A 12,038-nucleotide genomic window follows, 5' to 3' on the forward strand; every position below is an offset into this window, starting at 1 on the left:
TTGCAGGGCTCTGGCAGTGCTCCTCCTTGCACAAAGGCGGAGGTAGCGGTCCTGCTGCTGGGTTGTTGCCCTCCTACGGCCTCCTCCACGTCTCCTGATGTACTGGCCTGTCTCCTGGTAGCGCCTCCATGCTCTGGACACTACGCTGACAGACACAGCAAACCTTCTTGCCACAGCTTGCATTGATGTGCCTTCCTGGATGAGCTGCACTACCTGAGCCACTTGTGTGGGTTGTAGACTCCGTCTCATGCTACCACTAGAGTGAAAGCACCGCCAGCATTCAAAAGTGACCAAAACATCAGCCAGGAAGCATATGAACTGCGAAGTGGTTTGTGGTCACCACCTGCAGAACCACTCCTTTATTGGGGGTGTCTTGCTAATTGCCTATAATTTCCACCTTTTGTCTATTCCATTTGCACAACAGCATGTGGAATTTATTGTCAGTGTTGCTTCCTAAGTAGACAGTTTGATTTCACAGAAGTGTGATTGACTTGGAGTTACATTGTGTTGTTTAAGTGTTCCCTTTATTTTTTTGAGCAGTGTATGTACTTGTGAGTGTATGTGGCTCTGACATACTGTTAACACAGGGCAGTTTGACTCAAGATTTCAGTGATTCTTTTCATTTCTACACTAGCCGAACAGAATAACAATACTGTGTCATAAATTACGTATTGAAATGAATGTCAAATCAAAAAGCTTATATGGACAATGAAGTTCACAGAATGAAGTAAGGTATTACAGGTGGGAAATGCAGCTTTCATTTGACAGTACGCCAACTTCCAAGTTAATGTGGAAATGCACAACACTGCTATTAGGGATGTTATTGACATATACTTCTCTGGGTGGTTCATTCTCAATACACTGCCTTCTCAAATGTTCCCCTCTAAGGCAGAATCACTCCCACGGAAAACATCTCACACAACCATTGCTCCTGTAAAAGGACTGAAAATGCCCTTCAGAGGCTACGTTAATTCCAATAATCATCTGAATAATTAGCTTCTGTTCAGGCTGTGCCTTTGTTCAAACTATAAGAGCATGCTGATTACGCTCAACAAAATATTATCATTGTGAGCAGAGTTCCATTCGTCATCTTTCTCAAGGTCACTGTGTTTACGTACTCCCTGATCTGAACTCTGGCCAACACTATCTGGTCTACTAATAATGTCTATGGCATAATTTTGAGTGAAGGCGCTCTCTCCAGCTCAGTCACTACAGTTATGGTACCTGTGAGAGAACAGCCCAACTTTATCCTTCGCATCCCCATTCCCTAGTAGGGGACAGTGACACACAACACTCCCACATGAGCCACGTTACCTATATGGTGAGGGTTTCATAACGAGGATCTCCCCATGGGAAAATATCTTTCAGTTTAAATGGACAACTTCCCCTGATGTGAAGTTAGATTCATTACAGGAGTGTAACTGAAGGTAGAAAACAGAAATATAGATGAAAATGTTACTGAGATGTCCTGGTGGTCTGACTGACATGAACAAAGGCTCTCTGTTGTTGACTGCTCCGTTGCCAGGTCCACAGTTCCCCTGTAATAATGATGCAACTGGTATCAACCTGCCCCAAAATAGCATGAATAATTATGCATGAGGCCATCAAACTACAGGCAGCTCTGCCATCATAAAGTGGCCTCCAACAACAGCATTGATGTCAAATATCTGGCTAACCGTTGCTTCTTACTTCCGATGTTCACTTTAAACAGTTTTATAAAAATTATAAATCAAATCTCCCTTTTTTTAGAAGGCATTCTGAGATCTCCAGGCATTCTCCCCAGCTACAGGGGACAGACAGCAGACAGGGAGACAGTGCGTGAGGGATAATTCCCGGGCAGACAACACAGTAAGGCTCTTCCGTGCGGTGAGGTTGTATTGTGTTCAGATTAGACAGTGTGATCCATCACGGGGTTACTCGCAGATTTCTATTCATCTAGTTGAGAAATGCCTCAGCATGTGAACGAGAGGAACAGAGAACAAAGGGAGTACATAGTCTCTGGCTTGCCGTGTCGGGGAGGCATTCACAGGGCTGGGAGTTGGCACATCTCAGCTGAAATATGCACCTTGACACAGAATGTATGCCAACAAGCATTTGCTTGCACAGGCAATTTCTCTCATACTGATATCTTATAGCTGCTCTCAAGTGGAGTTCTGTTAGACATTCTGTGTAAGCATTTCACTTGCATATTGTCAAAGGACTCAACAAATGTATTAGAGCTTCATGTTAATGTACCAGTATGTGTGTCAGTGTGTTTCTAAAGGACAAAGTCAATGAGACGTTGGTTTTACCTGTCTTTAATTGTACATGAAAACATTTGTCATGGACCTCTAGCAGCAGAAGCACACCAGAGTATGTTTGCACAACGATGGGTGCACAGCGGCCATCATCCAAAAGACACAATCCTCATTAAAAAGTGTTCATATAATGGTCATTATTATGACCCCCACCACCACCCCACAATAATCATCTCCTGTTTGGTGTCCATATCACAGGACAGCAGTCTTGCTTCAAATACACTCCACATGGTTCTGCATCATACTGCGCATACTGTACCAACAATGTAGGGAACTGCCCCAGTTCTTCAAAGTGAACAAACACACGAGGCAGGGACATAGGGGGTACAGATGTGATATTTTATCACTTCACCTCACAGACGAGGAGGCCAGAACATGCACACACACTAACATACAGACATAAACACACACACACTCACCCCCCTGGCTCTCTCCGTGCTGGACTTTGTATAATAACAAGCTCTTGTCCCTTAACAATCTAGAGGACTGGCCTTAAACCAGGGGATCACAAGAGCACTTGAGGCATATGGGGCAGGAGCCAACATGAACTGAGCCTCAAAACATATCAGTGTATTCTGTTTACGCTGCAACAGCCATATGGAACTAAATGGATGTTAAAAGAATGATAGGCCAGGGCAGTATAATAATGTACTGTAATATTGTTCTCCTTGGCCATTTGTATATCCTTAAAGTCTTTCAACTATTTAGACAATCTATAAATATATTAAAAACATTGTATCCACAGCATTTACTAGTTTCAACATATTTGAAGAAAAAAATGAAAGAGACAGAATGACTGATTAAAAACATTCTAGAGCTCATTAATTGCAGCGTCATGCTGCTCGAGTCGTAAGTGTTCTCTGCCCCATAGGCCAAGTGTAAATCAGCAGTAGTCAAGATTAATTTATTGAGATTGCCCTTTGACAACTACAATGCGATAAAGAGATGTCATGGGAGGGAGGAGGCAGGGAGATGGAATCAGGAATGTACGAGTGTTAACACTAAGTGAATAAATAACCACAGGTACAGGACAGCTAGAGTAGAGCGCTTGCATGCTGGAGGTGAATAAACCAACAAAGCATGACTCGTGGGGAAAGGAAGGAGCGGTGAGGATACTACTACAGTGACGATCACTAGACCACACGGACCATGATTCTGCCGTTCCAGCACGTCTTGGACTGACTGACATTGTCAACGATGGAAAAGTGCACGTGTGACCTGAGGGAAAATAATCAAGAGCTGCGACATCATTTTCATCAGTAAAGGGTACAGGTACATGGAGGGACATGGACCAGCACTCACTGCCACCACTCACAACTGCTAACTATGCCAAAGAAAAAGGACCATAGGGGTGTCAGACACATTCCACAAACACGGTTAAGCCAACTGCACAGAGGAAGAAAGGAGACCAGAGTCAAATGTCTGGCTGCTGAGAGAGAGAGCAGCCATCTGTCAGTCTGGATACTTGTAAGGAGAGCAGAGCCCTTGGGCTTGTGCAAGGTGGTCCTCAGACAGCAACAGCACACAGAGATCCACCCACTAAACCATTGTGGGATGACATCTATGCAGACAGAGTCTCTCCTTACACCAGTGAAGAAGCTAACCAGGGCTCCAGTTGGAGCGATGCTGCTGGAGCAGCGTTCCAATAGTCTTTCCCAGGTGAGAATAGTGAGGACCCACACCGACAGGCAAAAAGAGCAGGACATGAAAACTTCCTGTCCCCCGCAAACCAGACAGAAAGAAATAAACATTCCATAGTCATACACCCTGTTCTTTTTCTCATATTCCTTCATTTTAAAACTAGTTGTCTTTAGGATCTTAGTTATATCATCATCATCATCCTATTGTCAGGTTAGGGTTGAGGTGAGTGATCTGTCTAGTGACACTGTGTGTAGCTCTTATAGACGCACGGTGTTGATTCTCAGCGGCTGGACATTCTTGCCGTTGGCGTGGCTCTGCCCGGGGCTGAAGTAGGGGCAGAGCTTGGCCGGGAACGTCTTCTCCCTGTAGGTGTACAGCCAGGACATGTCGTCAGCATTGTAGAACACCAGCAGGCCCTTGGGGTAGTCCAGGTACACGCCCACCTTCTCCAGCTTGCTCTTGACGTTGAGGCGGGTCCAGGGCTCGGTGCAGGCGCTGTACTGGTTGCCGTCGTGCATGACAATGCAGTAGAAGCCGCGGCTGGGCTGGATCTGGATGCTGCCCTTGCGGCTGACCGTCTCGTTGGCCACGCCGATCATCCACTGGGTCTTCTCAGACACCATCACCTCCCAGTAGTGCACCCCGGAGCCGAAGCCCTCGGCCCCCAGCACAGACACCTCCACGTCGAAGCGTCGCGGTGAGTCCTGCAGCGGCTGGGGGTGCAGGTTACCATAGGCTACGATGGTGCAGTCATCTGATAGGATGAGTCTCTGGTGGGCTGTGACGGGGTCTAAGGTCAAAGCTGCTGGCACTACGGAGAGAGAGAAGGGACACAATATGTATGGAGATACAGGGTTAACGTGGAGACATACCAGAGACAAGCAGACAGGGCTAGCCCAGATAAATACAGTTACAGGATACAGATAAAGACATCTTCTTGAAATACTGTTTGCCAAGAGAGAAAAACACGTATAAAATATGTTATGAGGACGCTCCCTCTCTGACAGACACTAGCTCCAGAACTGCGGTGTCATTTGGTGCACTCCATTTTCACTATCAACACTGTACTGTCTGAGTTCTATGCTGAGGCAGTGAAAATATCCTGGCATCCCATTTCAGCCAGTCCCTGAACTGGAGAGGGGTCCTGACGTCAAGTGCATACAAATTGATCTCCAAAACGTTATATTTAAAAAGTGATACATCAGATGGATGGGAGAGGACCAAGGACATTCCGTTTGGAGGGAGGAGCTGAGCTGTGTCAATGGCACAGTCTCTGTCTGCAATGGTCACTGTAGGTTGACTGACTGTAGCTTCAAGCTGGTGTTTCTGCTCTAGCAAAAATGAGCTGATGCCGCTGAAGGACCATATCAGGAACAGAATAAGGAACTGTCAATGGTGTTGGGATGACTCATGGGTAGCCTAATAATCCACTCTTGTAATACACCCTGCATCTACTGTTATCATATTTCAGGAAATAAAGAAATCATGAAAAAATATTTGTATCAGCCATGTTTGGGACTGTTGGTTCAAACACTGACAATGCTAAAAACTGAAAATCCCCCTGTAATTCTCACAAAAACCACAAGATGTCACAAATTTCTCTCAACAATTCCTCTGGCTGCCACTAGTCACGATCAACTACAAATTTTCTGTTTCATACATTTTTTGGGTCATTTAGATCCAATGATTCTTCTTCTTTTATATACATGAAGGGAAACCTTAAGATAAATCATCCACTTGTTTAGAGAGAAAAATAGATAGTTTTTGAGTAAAGTAGTAATATGTTAGGTTAGTATGTTGGGGGCGAGATGCTTTATGATTGATCATTTGTTTCTAGCTGTAATTTAGGCACTGGCTAGCCCAGTTAGCTAACCAACAACCTCACTAGCCGAAAGTCTGAGGTGAAATAAACGCTTACCAACTCGTTAGCATAAGCCAATGTCTGCTAGCATAGCTAGCTAACCCCCAGTTAGCAGGATTAGGGTTAGGGGTCAAAGTTAGAATAAGGGCCAGGGTTAGACTGGCAGGCATAGACTGGTTTTATGGTTTCATGAAGCAGCACAAAGAATTATCCATCCATATCCCACAACATCAACCTCTGCCACATCCACCACAACAAAGTCTACCCAGCACCCACAGGTCTCCAGTGACCTTGCTCTGAACGTCAGCACTCATTTTAGGAAATATAAAGTAGCATATAGTGTGATTAGAAATAAGTGTTTATTGAACCAATACTCATGAGTTGTTTATTTGTTTGTTTTTGTTTAAAGTACTAGTTCTACTACAACAAACAGCAGCAAAGGTCATATTGGAGTTGTCCCCCAGGCCAAGGATACAGGAGGCGAGGCCTAGGCAAAGAAAGGCTGAGTCGGCTACAGTCCTGGAGGACAAGTCAAAAAACTAAGAGAAGAAAGCAAAGGGAGAAAAAAAAACTGACACTGGAAAACCCGGTGACACTGGAAAACCCGGTGACACTGGAAAACCCGGTGACACTGGAAAACCCGGTGACACTAGAAAACCCGGTGACACTAGAAAACCCGGTGACACTGGAAAACCCGGTGACACTGGAAAACCCGGTGACACTAGAAAACCCGGTGACACTAGAAAACCCGGTGACACTAGAAAACCCGGTGACACTGGAAAACCCGGTGACACTGGAAAACCCGGTGACACTGGAGAAAGCTGTGGCGCCACTGAAAAAGGTTGTTCCAGGTTCCAAAATCATGTTACCTCGGTAGATGGGGAAAAATGCCGCTTTCCTAAAAAACACATTTGATAAAAATAAATCAACTGTAGCCATCTTTTTCCTTTATAGTTTGTTACCTTTGCTTTCTTCTTAGTTTTTTGACTTGTCCTCCAGGACTGTAGCCGACTCAGCCTTTCTTTGTGCTGCTTGTCAACAGTTAGACATTGATCTTAAGAATGGGGGGGGGGGGGGGGGCATCTTACCCCATGTTACCCTACATTCAAAGTACCTTGGCCTCCACTGTTTGATGTTGTACTCATCGATGTTGTGTCATGCAAAGGTATGGAAATAGAGCTGTGGTGGGAGGTGGGAAGCAGTCATTATAGATAGACCTTATATAGTATGAGTCTACAACTCTGTGTTGGCATGGCTGGAGGCTGCCAGCTACATGTAGTTCTGTGGGTTAACGAGGGAGTTTGGCTATAGCACTCCACCCCTGCCTGCTCCACTACCTTGAGTTTTTTTGTTCAGTCATTATGGAAAACTGAACTAGAGGAACAATGGCAGCTTGTTCTCCTCACTCACTCCCATTATTAGAGGTGGTTTAGAATAAAACAGACAGAGGGGAACTTGCCAAATCGCCCCCTTGTTCCTCGGTAGTTATATCTTACAGTATAAACAGGAGGCCAGGCCAGTAGCCAGCAGGCAGGACAATGTATTTACCACACAATGACATTGCCAGGCAGTGTGTTTAAATCAATCCATTACAATGCCACTCTCTTGCACACATACAAACAAATGCATTCATACCCGCTCTCTCACACACTCACATGCTATTTTTCTAATTGGGAACATAGATTTAAAAAAGGCACGGGTTTGATAGAAGAGATAGACTTATTATTCCCCTAAACTATCATCTGATGGGATCGAAAGGCGTTGTGCTGTCACCGTGGCAGCCAGTGGTGATGGATTGGAACCAATTGTTCCATTTGGCACGCAGTCAAGGGAGGCCAAGAAACCACCCTGCCTTCTCACCAGCTACAGGCCAAAATGGGTGAATCTATTGAAGGAGTGAAATATTCCTTGGTGCATTATTTTAAATAACCTTCTCTAAGAGTGAGTGATGGCTGGGGGCTTAGGGAGAATATGAGGAGAGGGGGAGAGAGAATAGCTCAACATCAGCTCTCCTAACAGAGAAGGGCATCTCAACCCTCCAGCCACCATTTTCTCATCACGCAGTTCCTAAAGCTCAAACATTCCATCTATTTTAATGCAGGATTAGCTCCCACTGTGTGAGTCTGTTCCAAGGTTACTATTATTTCCTTGTTCCGTACAAGGCATCAATTTAAAGCCCAATTTAAACCTCAATCTATGCTACCCTTCCATGGTGGAAGACAACGATTTGTATCATTACTGATTGACGTGTTGAGGTATTTGGGAGTATCTAACAATTCATAAGCGGCTCCTGTTGAAGCCCATGCTGTTACACAGTTTAATTGGGTGAGGGTTAACAGTAACCATAGGTGGTGCATACCTGGTGAAATATCCTGAAATAGAGACTTCCATATTGTGTACTGCAGGGGCCCCATGTACTTGGAGGTCGGGAAATCTTCATATGTTAAATTGGTCTCATGTATCTTTCCTTTTATCCTGTGGGGGAAGAAGGACGATCAATGTCATTGTCAATAATCTACTCTTACATTCACATCTCTTTGCGCCCTCTGTGAGATGTCTCGAGTGACCGTCTTTGCGCCCTCTGTGAGATGTCTCGAGTGACCGTCTTTGCGCCCTCTGTGAGACGTCTCTAGTAACTGCACCATTTTCTCTGTATGTTGTTGATAAAAGCATCCGTCAGACTCTGGATGCCCCAAGGCTTAATGTTCTACAGCAGTGTAGATTGACATGGGTGAGGGGGGGGTTCAGCTGTAATGCTATTACTGTGTCAACCCCCACATTAGTCATTTTCATCACTCCCACATACATATCGAATCTTCTTGAAAGGGAAAGATGCATCTAGATGCCTGGGCTCCGATACAGGAACAAAAGGTTTCAGTTTGATTACGAATCAATGCGATTCAGTTCAATGTGATTCAATGCACTAACATGTGTTGCATAAACACAATTTTCCATTCTAAATTAAAATTTGCTGCTGATGGAGCTCGTGAGCTGGTCTTCCCTGAGCTGGATCTGTCGGAGCTGACGTGTGTGTATGTACAGTGGGGAGAACAAGTATTTGATACACTGCCGATTTTGCAGGTTTTCCTACTTAAAAATTACAGACCTCTACATGCTTTGTATCATAGGTACACTTCAACTGTGAGAGACGGAATCTAAAACAAAAATCCAGAAAATCACATTGTATGATTTTTAAGTAATTCATATGCATTTTATTTTATTATTTATTTTATTTATTAAAAATTACAGACCTCTACATGCTTTGTAAGTAGGAAAACCTGCAAAAATTGGCAGTGTATCAAATACTTGTTCTCCCCACTGTATGTATGTATGTATGTACTGTGTACTATATACAGTTGAAGTCTGAAGTTTACATACATCTTTGCCAAATACATTTAAACTGAGTTTATTCACAATTCCTGACATTTAATCCTAGTAAAAATTCCGTTTTAGGTCAGTTAGGATCACCACTTTATTTTAAGAATGTGAAATGTCAGAATAATAGTAGAGACAATGATTTATTTCAGCTTTTATTTATTTCATCACATTCCCAGTGGGTCAGAAGTTTACATACACTCAATTAGTATTTGGTAGCACTGCCTTTAAATTGTTTAACATGGGTCAAATGCGTCGGGTAGCCTTCCGCAAGCTTCCCACAATAAGTTGGGTGAATTGTGGCCCATTCCTCCTGGCAGAGCTGGTGGAACTGAGTCAGGTTTGTAGGCCTCCTTGCTCGCACACACTTTTCAGTTCTGCCCACAAATTGTCTCTGGGATTGAGGTCAGGGCTTTGTGATGGCCACACCAATACCTTGACTTTGTTGTCCTTAAGCCATTTTGCCACAACTTTGGAAGTATGCTTGGGGTCATTGTTCATTTGGAAGACCCATTTGCGACCAAGCTTTAACTTCCTGACTGATGTATTGAGCTGTTGCTTCAATATATCCACATAATTTCTCCCTCATGATGCCATCTATTTTGTGAAGTGCACCAGTCCCTCCTGCAGCAAAGCACCCCCTCAACATGATGCTGCCACCCTCGTGCTTCACGGTTGGGATGGTGTTCTTTGGCTTGCAAGCATCCCTCCTTTTCCTCCAAACATAATGATGGTCATTATGGCCTAACAGTTCTATTTTTGTTTCATCAGACCAGAGGACATTTCTCCAAAAAGTACGATCTTTGTCCCCATGTGCAGTTGCAAACTGTAGTCTGGCTTTATGGCAGTTTTGGAGCAGTGGCTTCTTCCTTGCTGAATGGCCTTTCAGGTTATGTCGATATAGGACTCGTTTTACTGTGGATATAGATACTTTTGTACCCGTTTCCTCCAGCATCTTCACAAGGTCCTTTGCTGTTGTTCTGGGATTAATCTCTAGGAGACAGAACGCGTCTCCTTCCTGAGCGGTATGACGGCTGCGTGGTCCCATGGTGTTTATACTTGCGTACTATTGTTTGTACAGATGATGTTGAACCAGACTTGTGGAGGTCTACAATTGTTTTTCTGAGGTCTTGGCAGATTTCTATTGATTTTCCCGTAATGTGAAGCAAAGATGCACGGAGTTTGAAGGTAGGCCTTGAAATACATCCACAGGTACAACTCCAATTGACTCAAATTATGTCAATTAGCCTATCAGAAGCTTCTAAAGCCATGACATCATTTTCTGGAATTTTCCAAGCTGTTTAAGAGGCACAGTCAACTTAGTGTATGTAAACATCTGACCCACTGGAATTGTGATACAGTGAATTATTAGTGAAATAATCTGTCTGTAAACAATTGTTGGAAAAATTACTTGTGTCATGCACAAAGTAGATGTCCTAACCAACTTGCCAAAACTATAGATTGTTAACAAGAAATTTGTGGAGTGGTTGAAAAACGAGTTTTAATGACTCCAACCTAAGTGTATGTAAACTTCCAACTTCAACTGTAGATTTTCTGACCGACGCATACTACTTTTGGATTGGATTGGTTTGGGGTCCGTAGACCGATGGCACTTGTATCTTAAACATGTGTATCTGAATCGTTACCTTCCTATTTACCACTTTGAAGCCCTTCTCAACCCTGCCTGGGAAAGCTAGGGCTGCACAGCTAAACACTGATCATCTTGAGGAACATTGAAACAAAAAGAAAGAGCAGGGTGTTCGGTGAGGCAAGGCTAACCATTCACCTGCAGTGCGTTTAAGTGACTGTTAGCCTGAGGAGAAACCACAACCTTGTCAAGCCTGTTTCTCACAAAGTTAAAAAGAAGTATTGGAAAATGTGAGATGGCGAACCTGTATATCAGTTCATTCTTCACTCATTCCTGTCAATGCCCTCTGGACTGGTTGTTAGAATGCCTACTGATGCAACAACTTCCTCAGTCTACCTTATCAATCACTCTAAGATCTTAAATACTTCAACGCTATCCCCGAGCCCACTCTTTCACAGATTTCAAATAATGAGCCCTGTATATCTGGCCTGTTAAGCTATCTATCAGAGACCTGGGATAAGCCTCATTGCCTAACTCTGCACTTTCACTCCAAGATATCAATATCACTATCCTGACGATGAGCAGAATGGATTACATTCAGGGGATGGTGTTATGTTAGGAGGGTAGTATAGCATAACCTCAGACAGCGTACTATCTTACAAAAGTTTAGGACTGTGGCTGTTTGGAAGAACAGCTGATCCATGGTCAGTCAGACAGTAAGCAGAGCACCTCTCGGAGGTGAGGGCAACGCCCTCCAGGAAGTCATGGCGGCCCGGCTCGTTGAGGCGCTCCTGCAGGATGCCGATGCCCTCCTTGACGTCACGCAGCTGCTGGCTGAAGCGCTGGATCTTGTGCTCGATGTCGGAGAGCGTGCGCGCCGTATCAGTCTCCAGCTCCTCCAACATGGCTTTCTGGCGCTCGCGCAGAAACCGCTGCAGATGCTCAAACACCTCGCCGATGGTCGCACGAAGGCCCTTGGCCGACGACTGGAACGAGAGAGAGAGGGCGAGAGGAGACGGGGACAAGAGAGAGATGAGAAAGAGGAGAGAGGGATGAGAGGTTATTTATTTACAATGAAAGTACAGGTTATGCTACAACCATTAAACATCATTATCAAATCAAAAATCGAATCTAACCATTTGTCACATGCGCCAAATACAAGTGTAGACCTTACCTTGAAATGCTTACTTACAAGCCCTTAACTCTTCTTGAAGTGTTGGTTAAGAAAATATTTACCAAATAAACTAAAGTAAAAATAATAAAACACAATAACAAG

The 12,038-nt window shown here is 44.2% G+C and overlaps 1 protein-coding gene across 5 annotated transcripts in view; it reads right to left on the minus strand.

Moving 5' to 3' along the window:
- Window positions 1-2,281: 2,281 nt before the first annotated feature.
- The window catches only part of LOC139555362 (E3 ubiquitin-protein ligase TRIM62-like), a 45,342-nt gene continuing 35,585 nt past the window's right edge, over window positions 2,282-12,038 (minus strand). For 4 of the 5 annotated variants that reach the window (XM_071369102.1, XM_071369091.1, XM_071369113.1 and 1 more), the window contains 3 exons: window positions 11,423-11,748; window positions 8,159-8,274; window positions 2,282-4,749 (listed from right to left, as the gene is read on the minus strand). In XM_071369102.1, coding sequence (XP_071225203.1) covers window positions 4,196-4,749; window positions 8,159-8,274; window positions 11,423-11,748 — 996 coding nt within the window. In that variant the 3' untranslated portion in view covers window positions 2,282-4,195. The remainder of the gene's footprint in view (window positions 4,750-8,158; window positions 8,275-11,422; window positions 11,749-12,038) is intronic. The other variant, XM_071369123.1, reaches the window with a different exon arrangement.

Source organism: Salvelinus alpinus, chromosome 2 (genome assembly GCF_045679555.1).
Source record: "Salvelinus alpinus chromosome 2, SLU_Salpinus.1, whole genome shotgun sequence".
Classification (NCBI taxonomy): domain Eukaryota; kingdom Metazoa; phylum Chordata; class Actinopteri; order Salmoniformes; family Salmonidae; genus Salvelinus; species Salvelinus alpinus.